Below are 13,786 nucleotides of genomic sequence, written 5' to 3' on the forward strand. Positions count from 1 at the left end.
AGTGTGGTTCCTGTTGCCTCCTGCGTTTTGGGAAATCCTGGAATCTGAAGAAAGCTTCTACTGCTAAACTGATGCTGTGAGTCCTAAGCAAACCTGTTGCTACACCCCTACTGGAAGACCTATGTGACAGCTGCTGTCGTCGAATTGCCTTGAATGTCTACCCATCACAGACTGTTCATTAACCTCGCCTGGAGAGATATCAAGTGGCATCCGACTATTTGACTCTGGGACACCTCACCCAACCGAAGAATTTCCTACTAGAACGTGACAAACTGAATTTTTTTTTTATTTCTTTTATTCCTATGAAACAGCTTTAAACCAAAATCCTTCTTCCCCAGTTAACCATTTTTTTTGAATGTATGTATGTGTGCATGAGAGCTAGGGAAATAAGGAGCTTTTCATATATATAGATTTATCTCATTGGTGGTTAAGACTTTTTTTCTAATAAATAGTTAATGTTGTTGTTGTTTAAAGAAACCTAGTTGGTGTGCTTTATTCTGGGGGGACAAATAGAGTATCTAATTGGCTATTCTTCGGTAAGTGGGAAAATGTATTGATATGCTGTGACCTGTGGAGAGGTGGGACTGAATTAACCGTGCATTTCTCCTGCCTTGGTCGTAACAGAGTATATAGAAAGTATTTTTACTGTATAGGACTGCAAGTAAACAATTGCTAGAAAGTAAATTCAACATTTTGGAATAAAAGTAAAATGTTGAGATGTGTAGTTGTAGGTGCCAATGGAGGCGATGTTGCCACACTTGGAGTGCTCCATATTACAGGAAAGCTGTAGAATTTTCCAGAGGAAGTTACAAAGCTGATTTGTGAACCTAAACAGCTGAATTATGAGGAAAGACTATGAAGGAACTAATCTATGCAGAGGGAAGCAGAGTTAATGTTTCAGGTCAGAGACCCTTCTTCAGAACTGACAAATATTAGAAATGTAAAAGGTTCTTTTACATTTCTAATATTTGTCAGTTCTGAAGGGTCTCTGACCTGAAACATTACCTCTGCTTCACTCTGCACAAATGCTGCCAGACCTGCTGAGTATTTCCAGCTTTTCTTGTTTTTATTTCAGATTTCCAGCAACTGCAGTATTTTGCTTTTATTTTAAGGAACTAATCTAGCCTGGGAATTTACTCTCTGGAGGAAGAGGAAGGAACTGACAGAGATTTAGGATATTTACAAGTATGGAGAATTTGAACACAGCAAAGTTCTTTTTTCTTTCAGGAGGGTCATGAGTCTGTGGAACTCTCTTCCCCAGACAGCGATGGAGGCAGGGTCATTGAATGTTTTTAAGGCAGAGGTACACAGTTTCTTGACAAACAAGAAAGTCAAAGGGCATCGGGGGTAAGCAGGAAAGTGGAGTTGAGTCCACAAACAGATCAGCCACGATCTTATAGAATGGTGGAGCAGGCTCAAGGGGCCAAATGGCCTAACTCCTGCTCCTAGTTCATATGTTCTTCTGTCACACACAGGATTTGAGAACGAAAGGGCACAGTTTAAAGTTGTGAAAAGACAATAGTAACTTAGGTTACATTTTTCAGTAAGCGAATTGTGGAACCAATTATCAGCAGGATTTATGGAGCAGAAAACCAAGGCAGACATTAAAAAAAGGAATGGACGAATTCCTATTATGAAAAGGGATACAGAACTGTTAGTTCCAGAGTAACAGTGAGGAGATTCATGAGAGGTTGAGAAGTATATGCTAGATGGGCCAAAGGTATTTTGCTGCCCAAAATGCGACTATGTATTTCTTACTTTATTTCCACTTTCTCCTAGAACAAGTGGCTAAAAAGTTAAAAGGTTTAGGGGTAATTCTGTGGGGCGTTACTCGGTTCAGAACCTTCCTAGCATTGAACATGGATCTAATAATCAGGGCTTTCTTCTTTGGCCTCCTTATCTCGAGAGACAATGGGTAAGCGCCTGGAGGTGGTCAGTGGTGTGTGGAGCAGCGCCTGGAGCGGCTATAAAGGCCAATTCTAGAGTGACAGGCTCTTCCACAGGTGCTGCAGAAAAATTTGATTGTCGGGGCTGTTACACAGTTGGCTCTTCCCTTGCGCTTCTGTCTTTTTTCCTGCCAACTGCTAAGTCTCTTCGTCTCGCCACACTTTAGCCCCGCCTTTATGGCTGTCCGCCAACTCTGGGGAACACTGGCATGTGACTCCCACGACTTGTGATCAATGTCACAGGATTTCATGTCGCGTTTGCAGACGTCTTTAAAGCGGAGTCATGGACGGCCGATGGGTCTGATACCAGTGGCGAGCTCGCTGTACAATGTGTCTTTGGAGATCCTGCCATCTTCCATGCGGCTCACATGGCCAAGCCATCTCAAGCGCCGCTGACTCAGTAGTGTGTATAAGCTGGGGATGTTGGCCGCCTCGAGGACTTCTGTGTTGGAGATATGGTCCTGCCACCTGATGCCAAGTATTCTCCGGAGGCAGTGAAGATGGAATGAATTGAGACGTCGCTCCTGGCTGACATACGTTGTCCAGGCCTCGCTGCCATAGAGCAAGGTACTGAGGACACAGGCTTGATACACTCGGACTTTTGTGTTCCGTGTCAGTGCGCCATTTTCCCACACTGTCTTGGCCAGTCTCGACATAGCAGTGGAAGCCTTTCCCATGCGCTTGTTGATTTCTGCATCTAGAGACAGGTTACTGGTGATAGTTGAGCCTAGGTAGGTGAACTCTTGAACCACTTCCAGAGCGTGGTCGCCAATATTGATGGATGGAGCATTTCTGACGTCCTGCCCCATGATGTTCGTTTTCTTGAGGCTGATGGTTAGGCCAAATTCATTGCAGGTAGCCGCAAACCTGTCGATGAGACTCTGCAGGCACTCTTCAGTGTGAGATGTTAAAGCAGCATCGTCAGCAAAGAGAAGTTCCCTGATGAGGACTTTCCATACTTTGGACTTCGCTCTTAGATGGGCAAGGTTGAACAACCTGCCCCCTGATCTTGTGTGGAGGAAAATTCCTTCTTCCGAGGACTTGAACGCATGTGAAAGCAGTAGGGAGAAGAAAATCCCAAAAAGTGTGGGTGCGAGAACACAACCCTGTTTCACGCCACTCAGGATAGGAAAGGGGTCTGATGAGGAGCCACCATGTTGAATTGTGCCTTTCATATTGTCATGGAATGAGGTGATGATACTTAGTAGCTTTGGTGGGCATCCAATCTTTTCTAGTAGTCTGAAGAGACCACGTCTGCTGACGAGGTCAAAGGCTTTGGTGAGATCAATGAAAGCAATGTGGAGGGGCATCTCTTGTTCACGGCATTTCTCCTGTATCTGACGAAAGGAGAACAGCATGTCAACAGTCGATCTCTCTGCACGAAAGCCACACTGTGCCTCAGGGTAGACGCGCTCGGCCAGCTTCTGGAGCCTGTTCAGAGCGACTCGAGCAAATACTTTCCCCACTATGCTGAGCAGGGAGATTCCACGGTAGTTGTTGCAGTCACCTCGGTCACCTTTGTTTTTATAGAGGATGATGATTTTGGCATCGCGCATGTCCTGAGGAGAACCTTCCTAGCATTGAACATGGATCTAATAATCAGGGCTAGATCTTGGTTTATCCCTGCTCCCGAGCTTACTATTTGGCCAATGATATTCTATAACCGTAAGTATCTTGTGATCAGCAAGGTTCGCACTGGGAGGGAGCCTCACAAAAGTATCCACTTAAGGCAGATCTTAAATATTTGGCAGCCAATATTAAAATGAGCAATCCTAAGGTAGTCTGTTAATTTATTTTTTTAAATCAAGATAAAAATAAAGCTATGCTTTTATACACATTTATAAATAACTCACATCGATAACAATGGCTTGCTGCAGCAGTGTGTTTGGTTCAGCATCAATGTTACTACAGTAAACTGCCATAAAATGCAACATAGGAACATAGGAGCAGGAGTAGGCCATTCAGCCCATTGAGCCTGCCCCACCATTCAATATGATCATGGCTCATCATCCACTTCAATGCCTTTTTCCCACACTATCCCCATATCCCTTTATGTCATTGATATTTAGATATTTGTCAATCACTGCTTTAAACATACTCAATGACTGAGCTTCAACAGCCCTCTGGGGTAGAGAATTTCAAAGATTCACAACCCTCTAAGTAAAGAAATTTCTCCTCATCTCGGCTCTAAGTGGCTTCCCCCTTATTTTGAAATTGTGTCCTCTGGTTCTAGACTCTCCAACCGGGGAAACATCTTAGCTGCATCTACCCTGTCTATCCCTTTAAGTATTTTGTAGGTTTCAATGTAGGTTTCGAAACTCTAGAGAATACAAAGGTAGAAAGAAACAAGGAAGAAAGCAAGGAAGCAAGAAAGAAAGAAGCCCCTCCCTCACGCACAAAACTCCAACTTTACACTCTGTGCACTCAATTTTTTTCCTTCTTAAATTATGTTCCCCTCCTTACCGAACTCTCTCAATTACCAAACTTCCTTAACACTCTGCGCCCTCCAGAAGCACTCAGTCATCTGTAAGGTACCAAACATCAGGTTAAATTAAATGTTCACCTTTACAAAGAAATGTAAATGTACTTACCCAACAGCAAGAGAAATAGAGATGCAATCATTTTCTTCATTTTAGTATCAATTAAGCTTGTGACAGTGACAGACTATAGTAATTCCCTGCAGCAATCGCAACTGAGAGTGCAAATTCAAGTTAAACATGCAAGTGTGGGTGGCAAGACTACAGATGAGTAAATACTCTACCCCAACAATAGTTTTACATATTTTTTCACCATGTAGGTTGGACTATTTGAAAACCACAATAGCATCAGGCTGATGTTAAAGGATGTGGTGTTAGTCACGTAACCTCCATTACTAAAGTAGTCTGCAACAGATGGAGCCTCACGATTATCAAGTAACAGGAAAGACAGTTTGCAGCATGAAGTACTGTTCTGAGCAAAATCAAACTGGAAAACTCAGCTAAATTTAAAGCCTCTCAGCCCTTATTAGAAAACAGATGCCAATGCTTAACGTTCCCTATTATTTATGTGCAAAAATGAGTTAGTAACTGTGGCATTTAAAACTAAAAAAGAAAATGGTGGGAAATCACAGCAGGCCCATCCCATCAGGGAAAAGAAGATCTCTACTTAAAACATGAACCTGTCTTTTCTCTTTTCAAACAACTGCATTTGTTGTAAATTTCTTGTATTTTGTTTTATATCTGACTTTTTAAAATTTTCATCTTTTACTTTTATTTCTACAGGAACCAAACTAAATGGTTGGCAATACATTTTTCTTCACAAGAGATAGTAAACCATCAAACTGTTCAGATTGCTTGTATATTCATTGCAGCATGTGGGTGTCACTGGCAAGGCAATCCCTAGTGCTCTTCAGAAGGTCATGGCCACTGCACTGGTAAAGGATTGGTGCATGGGGATTGATGGATGGAGATTGTTGGATGGAGATTGATAGATGGTGATTGAAGGTTAGGAACATAGGAGCAGTAGTAGGCCATTCAGCCCATTGAGCCTGCCCCACCATTCAATATGATCATGGCTGATCATCCACTTCAATACCTTTTTCCCCACACTATTTTTTCACCATGTAGGTTGGACTATTTGAAAACCACAATAGCATCAGGCTGATGTTAAAGGATGTGGTGTTAGTCACGTAACCTCCATTACTAAAGTAGTCTGCAACAGAAGAGAATACTGACCCAGTTTCCCCAATCTCTCTTCATAGGACAGACCCGCCATCCCAAGAACAAGTCTGGTGAACCTTCATTGCACTCCCTCCATGGCAATAATATCCTTCCTAAGGTAAGGGGACCAAAACTGCACATAGTACTCCAGATGCAGTCTTGCCAAAGTTCCAAATAATTGAAGCAAGACTTCACTACTCCTGTACTCAAATCCTGTTGTGATAAAGGCTAACATACCATTAGCCTTCCTAATTGCTTGTTGCACTTGCATGTTAGCTTTCAGTGACTTATTGATGAGGACATCCAGGTGCCTTTGTACATCTACACTTTCTAATCTCTTACCATTTCATATATACTCTGCACATCTGTTCCTCCTACCAAAATGGATAACCTCACATTGTTCTACATTGTATTCTATCGGTCATGTTCTTGCCCACTCACTAAGTATGTCCAAATCCCCTGAAACCACTTTGCATCTTCCTCACAACACACATTCCCACCTAGTTTTGTGTCATCTGCAAACTTGGAAATATTACATTTGGTCCCCACATCCAAATCATTGATATATATTGTGAACAGCTGGGGCCCAAGCACTGATCTTTGCGGTACCCCACGAGTCACAGCCTGCCAACACGAGAATGACCCGTTTATTCCTACTTTCTGCCTGTTAACCAATCCTTAATCCATGCCACTATATTACCTCCTATCCCCAGTGCTTTAATTTTGCTAACCAACCTCCTTTGGGGGACTTTATCAAAAGCCTTCTTAAAATTCAAGTATACTACATCCACCGCCTCCCCTTTATCAATTCTGTTGCTAACATCCTCAAAAGACTCCAACAGGTTCGTCAAACATGATTTCCTATTCATAAATCCATGTTGTCTATGCCCAATTAGATCAATATTATCCAAGTGTCCATTTATCACATCCTTTAGAATAGATTCTAACATTTTCCCTACTACTGATGCAAGGCTAACAGGTCTGTAGTTCCCCGTTTTCTCTCTCCCTCCCTTCTTAAATAATGGGGCGACATTAGCTACCTTCCAATCTGCAGGAACCGTTCCAGAATTCTATAGATTTTGGAAGATGATCACCAATGCATCCACTATCTCGATAGCTACCACTTTCAAAACTCTGGGATGTGGAATATCAGGTCCTGGGGACTTATCAACCTTCAGCCCCATTAATTTATCCAATAAACCTTCTTACTAAGACTAATTTCCTACAATTCCTCATTCTCCCTCAGCCCTGGGATCTCGAATTCTGGGAGATTTCTTGCATCTTCCTCAGTGAAGACAACTCAAAGTAATCATTTAGCTTAAATAAAAACAAGAAATGCTGGAAATACTCAGCAAGTCTGACAGCATCTAGGGAGAGAGAAGCAGAGTTAACATTTCAGGTCAGCGACTGTCCTCCAGCAACCACAACCATCTTCCTTTGTGCTAGGTATGACTCCAACCAGAAGAGAGTTTACTCCCTGATTGCCATTGACTCCAGTTTTGCTAGGGTGCCTTGATCCCATACTCAGTCAAATGCTGCCTTGATGTCAGGTGCAGTCACTCTCACCTAATCTTTGGAGTTCAGTTCTTTTGTCCATATTTGGACCAAGGCTGTAATGAGGTCAAGGGCTGAGTGGCCCTGGTGGAACCCAAACTGAGCCTCTTTGTGCAAGTTATTGCTGAGCAAGGGCCACTTCACAGTACTGTCGACGACCCCTTCCATCACTTTGCTGATGGTCAAGAGTAGAGTGATGGGACAGTAATTGACTGGGTTGAACTTGTCCTATTTTTTATAGACAGGACATACCTGTGCAATTTTCCACATTGCCGGGGAGATGCCAGTGCTGTAGCTGTACTGGAACAGCTTGGCGAAATACGTGGCTAGTTCCGGAGCACAAGTCTTCAGTACTATTGCCGGAATGCTGTCAGGGCCCACAGCCTCTGCATTATCCAGTGCCTTCAGCCGCTTCTTGCTATCACTTGGAGTGAATTGAATTGGCTAAAGACTGGCATCTGTGGTGCTGGGGACCTTAGGAGGAGGCCGAGATAGATTATCAACTCGGCACTTCTGGCAATTGTTGCAAATGCTTCTGCCTTATCTTTTGCACTGATTGCTCCCCCAATCGTTGAGGATGGGAATACTTGTGGAGCCACCTCCTCCTGTTAGTTGTTTAATTGTCCACCAGCAGTCACAATTGAATGTGGCAGGACTGCTGAACTTAGATCTGATCCATTGGTTGTGAATTTGATTCGCCATAGCCTTTCCATGCTGCTTCTGCTGTTTGGCATGCAAGCAGTCCTGTGTTGCAGCTTCACCAGGCTGACACCTCATTTTTAGGGATGCCTGGTTCTGGTGAAAGGTCACAGACCAGAAACATTAACTCTGTTCCTCCCTCCACAGATACTGCCTCATCTGCTGAGTATTCCCAGCACTTTCCGTTTTCATTTCAGATTTCCAGCAGCTGCAATATTTTGCTTTTATAACAGAAGTGCCTTGGTGTTCTTTACTTGCTGCAAGAAGGCGGCAGTAAGGTAATAGTTAAAACTCAGTTTAATTACATAAATAAAACCCTAAATCTTTATATTATTGTTGGTGTTAATTGTCTCACCTCAGGAACACACTTACATACATCGCATCCACAGCGTCTGCGCGAGGCCGCAACCGCCAAATATACCGGGGAGGGGGGGGGGGGGGGGGGGGTAATCACCATGGAACCATCCCAACGTCGAACGGTCGCCATAGTGACGATCCCAACACCGAGCGGACCTCATGGTAAACATTTCTCCGTCGGGGTGGCGATGGCGCGCGTGTGGTTGGCGGCAGCGCGAGAACAACTCAAGCTCAATCAGGTAACGGCGAGGGGAGCGGGGGGTGGGGGAGGAGGGAAATCGGGTGTCAGTGAGAGAGTGAGGGGGAATCGGGTGTCAGTGAGAGAGTGAGGGGGAATCGGGTGTCAGTGAGAGAGTGAGGGGAAATCGGGTGTCAGTGAGAGAGTGAGGGGAAATCTGTGTCAGTGAGAGAGTGAGGGGGAAATCGGGTGTCAGTGAGAGAGTGAGGGGCAATCGGGTGTCAGTGAGAGAGTGAGGGGAAATCGGGTGTCAGTGAGAGAGTGAGGGGGAATCGGGTGTCAGTGAGAGAGTGAGGGGAAATCGGGTGTCAGTGAGAGAGTGAGGGGAAATCGGGTGTCAGTGAGAGAGTGAGGGGAAATCGGGTGTCAGTGAGAGAGTGAGGGGCAATCGGGTGTCAGTGAGAGAGTGAGGGGAAATCGGGTGTCAGTGAGAGAGTGAGGGGAAATCGGGTGTCAGTGAGAGATTGAGGGGAAATCGGGTGTCAGTGAGAGAGTGAGGGGAAATCGGGTGTCAGTGAGAGAGTGAGGGGAAATCGGGTGTCAGTGAGAGATTGAGGGGAAATCGGGTGTCAGTGAGAGAGTGAGGGGGAAATCGGGTGTCAGTGAGAGAGTGAGGGGCAATCGGGTGTCAGTGAGAGAGTGAGGGGAAATCGGGTGTCAGTGAGAGAGTGAGGGGGAATCGGGTGTCAGTGAGAGAGTGAGGGGAAATCGGGTGTCAGTGAGAGAGTGAGGGGAAATCGGGTGTCAGTGAGAGAGTGAGGGGAAATCGGGTGTCAGTGAGAGATTGAGGGGAAATCGGGTGTCAGTGAGAGAGTGAGGGGGAAATCGGGTGTCAGTGAGAGAGTGAGGGGCAATCGGGTGTCAGTGAGAGAGTGAGGGGAAATCGGGTGTCAGTGAGAGAGTGAGGGGGAATCGGGTGTCAGTGAGAGAGTGAGGGGAAATCGGGTGTCAGTGAGAGAGTGAGGGGAAATCGGGTGTCAGTGAGAGAGTGAGGGGAAATCGGGTGTCAGTGAGAGAGTGAGGGGCAATCGGGTGTCAGTGAGAGAGTGAGGGGCAATCGGGTGTCAGTGAGAGAGTGAGGGGAAATCGGGTGTCAGTGAGAGAGTGAGGGGGAATCGGGTGTCAGTGAGAGAGTGAGGGGAAATCGGGTGTCAGTGAGAGAGTGAGGGGAAATCGGGTGTCAGTGAGAGAGTGAGGGGGAATCGGGTGTCAGTGAGAGAGTGAGGGGGAATCGGGTGTCAGTGAGAGAGTGAGGGGAAATCGGGTGTCAGTGAGAGAGTGAGGGGGAATCGGGTGTCAGTGAGAGAGTGAGGGGGAATCGGGTGTCAGTGAGAGAGTGAGGGGGAATCGGGTGTCAGTGAGAGAGTGAGGGGGAATCGGGTGTCAGTGAGAGAGTGAGGGGGAAATCGGGTGTCAGTGAGAGAGTGAGGGGAAATCGGGTCAGTGAGAGAGTGAGGGGAAATCGGGTGTCAGTGAGAGAGAGGGGAAATCGGGTGTCAGTGAGAGAGTGAGGGGGAATCGGGTGTCAGTGAGAGAGTGAGAGGAAATCGGGTGTCAGTGAGAGAGTGAGGGGAAATCGGGTGTCAGTGAGAGAGTGAAGGGGAATCGGGTGTCAGTGAGAGAGTGAGGGGAAATCGGGTGTCAGTGAGAGAGTGAGGGGGAATCGGGTGTCAGTGAGAGAGGGGAAATCGGGTGTCAGTGAGAGAGTGAGAGGAAATCGGGTGTCAGTGAGAGAGGGGAAATCGGGTGTCAGTGAGAGAGTGAGAGGAAATCGGGTGTCAGTGAGAGAGTGAGAGGAAATCGGGTGTCAGTGAGAGAGTGAGGGGGAATCGGGTGTCAGTGAGAGAGTGAGGGGGAATCGGGTGTCAGTGAGAGAGTGAGGGGAAATCGGGTGTCAGTGAGAGAGTGAGAGGAAATCGGGTGTCAGTGAGAGAGTGAGGGGGAATCGGGTGTCAGTGAGAGAGTGAGGGGAAATCGGGTGTCAGTGAGAGAGTGAGGGGGAATCGGGTGTCAGTGAGAGAGGGGAAATCGGGTGTCAGTGAGAGAGTGAGAGGAAATCGGGTGTCAGTGAGAGAGTGAGAGGAAATCGGGTGTCAGTGAGAGAGTGAGGGGGAATCGGGTGTCAGTGAGAGAGTGAGGGGGAATCGGGTGTCAGTGAGAGAGTGAGGGGAAATCGGGTGTCAGTGAGAGAGTGAGAGGAAATCGGGTGTCAGTGAGAGAGTGAGGGGGAATCGGTTGTCAGTGAGAGAGTGAGGGGGAATCGGGTGTCAGTGAGAGAGTGAGGGTGAATCGGGTGTCAGTGAGAGAGTGAGGGGAAATTGGGTGTCAGTGAGAGAGTGAGGGGGAATCGGGTGTCAGTGAGAGAGTGAGGGGAAATCGGGTGTCAGTGAGAGAGGGGAAATTGTGTGTCAGTGAGAGAGTGAGAGGAAATCTGTGTCAGTGAGAGAGTGAGGGGAAATCGGGTGTCAGTGAGAGAGTGAGGGGGAATCGGGTGTCAGTGAGAGAGTGAGGGGAAATCGGTGTCAGTGAGAGAGTGAGGGGAAATCTGTGTCAGTGAGAGAGTGAGGGGTAATCGGGTTGTGAGAGAGTGAGGGGAAATCGGGTGTCAGTGAGAGAGTGAGGGGAAATCGGTGTCAGTGAGAGAGGGGAAATTGTGTGTCAGTGAGAGTGAGAGGATATCTGTGTCAGTGAGAGAGTGAGGGGAAATCGGGTGTCAGTGAGAGAGTGAGGGGGAATCGGGTGTCAGTGAGAGAGTGAGGGGGAATCGGGTGTCAGTGAGAGACTAAGGGGGAATCGGGTGTCAGTGAGAGAGTGAGGGGGAATCGGGTGTCAGTGAGAGACTAAGGGGGAATCGGGTGTCAGTGAGAGAGCGGAAATTGTGTGTCAGTGAGAGAGTGAGAGGAAATCTGTGTCAGTGAGAGAGTGAGGGGAAATCGGGTGTCAGTGAGAGAGTGAGGGGGAATCGGGTGTCAGTGAGAGAGTGAGGGGGAATCGGGTGTCAGTGCGAGAGTGAGGGGAAATCGGTGTCAGTGAGAGAGTGAGGGGAAATCTGTGTCAGTGAGAGAGTGAGGGGTAATCGGGTTGTGAGAGAGTGAGGGGAAATCGGGTGTCAGTGAGAGAGTGAGGGGAAATCGGTGTCAGTGAGAGAGGGGAAATTGTGTGTCAGTGAGAGAGTGAGAGGAAATCTGTGTCAGTGAGAGAGTGAGGGGAAATCGGGTGTCAGTGAGAGAGTGAGGGGAAATCGGGTGTCAGTGAGAGAGTGAGAGGAAATCAGGTGTCAGTGAGAGAGTGAGGGGAAATCGGGTGTCAGTGAGAGAGTGAGAGGAAATCGGGTGTCAGTGAGAGAGTGAGGGGAAATCGGGTGTCAGTGAGAGAGTGAGAGGAAATCGGGTGTCAGTGAGAGAGTGAGGGGGAATCGGGTGTCAGTGAGAGAGTGAGGGGAAATCGGGTGTCAGTGAGAGAGTGAGAGGAAATCGGGTGTCAGTGAGAGAGTGAGGGGAAATCGGGTGTCAGTGAGAGAGTGAGAGGAAATCGGGTGTCAGTGAGAGAGTGAGGGGGAATCGGGTGTCAGTGAGAGAGAGGGGGAATCGGGTGTCAGTGAGAGAGTGAGGGGAAATCGGGTGTCAGTGAGAGAGTGAGAGGAAATCGGGTGTCAGTGAGAGAGTGAGGGGGAATCGGGTGTCAGTGAGAGAGTGAGGGGGAATCGGGTGTCAGTGAGAGAGTGAGGGGGAATCGGGTGTCAGTGAGAGAGTGAGGGGAAATTGGGTGTCAGTGAGAGAGTGAGGGGGAATCGGGTGTCAGTGAGAGAGTGAGGGGGAAATCGGGTGTCAGTGAGAGAGTGAGGGGAAATCGGGTCAGTGAGAGAGTGAGGGGCAATCGGGTGTCAGTGAGAGAGTGAGGGGAAATCGGGTGTCAGTGAGAGAGTGAGGGGGAATCGGGTGTCAGTGAGAGAGTGAGGGGAAATCGGGTGTCAGTGAGAGAGTGAGGGGAAATCGGGTGTCAGTGAGAGAGTGAGGGGGAATCGGGTGTCAGTGAGAGAGTGAGGGGGAATCGGGTGTCAGTGAGAGAGTGAGGGGGAATCGGGTGTCAGTGAGAGAGTGAGGGGGAATCGGGTGTCAGTGAGAGAGTGAGGGGGAATCGGGTGTCAGTGAGAGAGTGAGGGGGAAATCGGGTGTCAGTGAGAGAGTGAGGGGAAATCGTGTCAGTGAGAGAGTGAGGGGAAATCGGGTGTCAGTGAGAGAGTGAGGGGAAATCGGGTGTCAGTGAGAGAGTGAGGGGGAATCGGGTGTCAGTGAGAGAGTGAGAGGAAATCGGGTGTCAGTGAGACAGTGAGGGGAAATCGGGTGTCAGTGAGAGAGTGAAGGGGAATCGGGTGTCAGTGAGAGAGTGAGGGGAAATCGGGTGTCAGTGAGAGAGTGAGGGGGAATCGGGTGTCAGTGAGAGAGGGGAAATCGGGTGTCAGTGAGAGAGTGAGAGGAAATCGGGTGTCAGTGAGAGAGGGGAAATCGGGTGTCAGTGAGAGAGTGAGAGGAAATCGGGTGTCAGTGAGAGAGTGAGAGGAAATCGGGTGTCAGTGAGAGAGTGAGGGGGAATCGGGTGTCAGTGAGAGAGTGAGGGGGAATCGGGTGTCAGTGAGAGAGTGAGGGGAAATCGGGTGTCAGTGAGAGAGTGAGTGGAAATCGGGTGTCAGTGAGAGAGTGAGGGGGAATCGGGTGTCAGTGAGAGAGTGAGGGGAAATCGGGTGTCAGTGAGAGAGTGAGGGGGAATCGGGTGTCAGTGAGAGAGGGGAAATCGGGTGTCAGTGAGAGAGTGAGAGGAAATCGGGTGTCAGTGAGAGAGTGAGAGGAAATCGGGTGTCAGTGAGAGAGTGAGGGGGAATCGGATGTCAGTGAGAGAGTGAGGGGGAATCGGGTGTCAGTGAGAGAGTGAGGGGAAATCGGGTGTCAGTGAGAGAGTGAGAGGAAATCGGGTGTCAGTGAGAGAGTGAGGGGGAATCGGTTGTCAGTGAGAGAGTGAGGGGGAATCGGGTGTCAGTGAGAGAGTGAGGGTGAATCGGGTGTCAGTGAGAGAGTGAGGGGAAATTGGGTGTCAGTGAGAGAGTGAGGGGGAATCGGGTGTCAGTGAGAGAGTGAGGGGAAATCGGGTGTCAGTGAGAGAGGGGAAATTGTGTGTCAGTGAGAGAGTGAGAGGAAATCTGTGTCAGTGAGAGAGTGAGGGGAAATCGGGTGTCAGTGAGAGAGTGAGGGGGAATCGGGTGTCAGTGAGAGAGTGAGGGGAAATCGGTGTCAGTGAGA

The 13,786-nt window shown here is 48.0% G+C and overlaps 2 protein-coding genes across 11 annotated transcripts in view; one reads left to right on the forward strand and one right to left on the reverse strand.

Annotated features, from left to right (window-relative positions):
* LOC137346877 (integrin alpha-E-like) overlaps nt 1–8,293 on the reverse strand; it is a 397,091-nt gene extending 388,798 nt beyond the window's left edge. For 2 of the 4 annotated variants that reach the window (XM_068010833.1, XM_068010832.1), the window contains exon 1: nt 4,538–4,815. In XM_068010833.1, coding sequence (XP_067866934.1) covers nt 4,538–4,577 — 40 coding nt within the window. In that variant the 5' untranslated portion in view covers nt 4,578–4,815. Of the gene's footprint in view, nt 1–4,537; nt 4,817–8,252 lie in introns of those variants that run through there. The other 2 variants (XM_068010834.1, XM_068010835.1) reach the window with 2 other exon arrangements.
* A 69-nt stretch (nt 8,294–8,362) lies between these two features.
* The window catches only part of LOC137346878 (uncharacterized), a 398,647-nt gene continuing 393,223 nt past the window's right edge, over nt 8,363–13,786 (forward strand). For all 7 annotated transcript variants that reach the window (XM_068010837.1, XM_068010836.1, XM_068010841.1 and 4 more), the window contains exon 1: nt 8,363–8,493. In XM_068010837.1, coding sequence (XP_067866938.1) covers nt 8,443–8,493 — 51 coding nt within the window. In that variant the 5' untranslated portion in view covers nt 8,363–8,442. The remainder of the gene's footprint in view (nt 8,494–13,786) is intronic.

Source organism: Heterodontus francisci, chromosome 30 (assembly GCF_036365525.1).
Source record: "Heterodontus francisci isolate sHetFra1 chromosome 30, sHetFra1.hap1, whole genome shotgun sequence".
Taxonomy (NCBI): Eukaryota; Metazoa; Chordata; class Chondrichthyes; order Heterodontiformes; family Heterodontidae; genus Heterodontus; species Heterodontus francisci.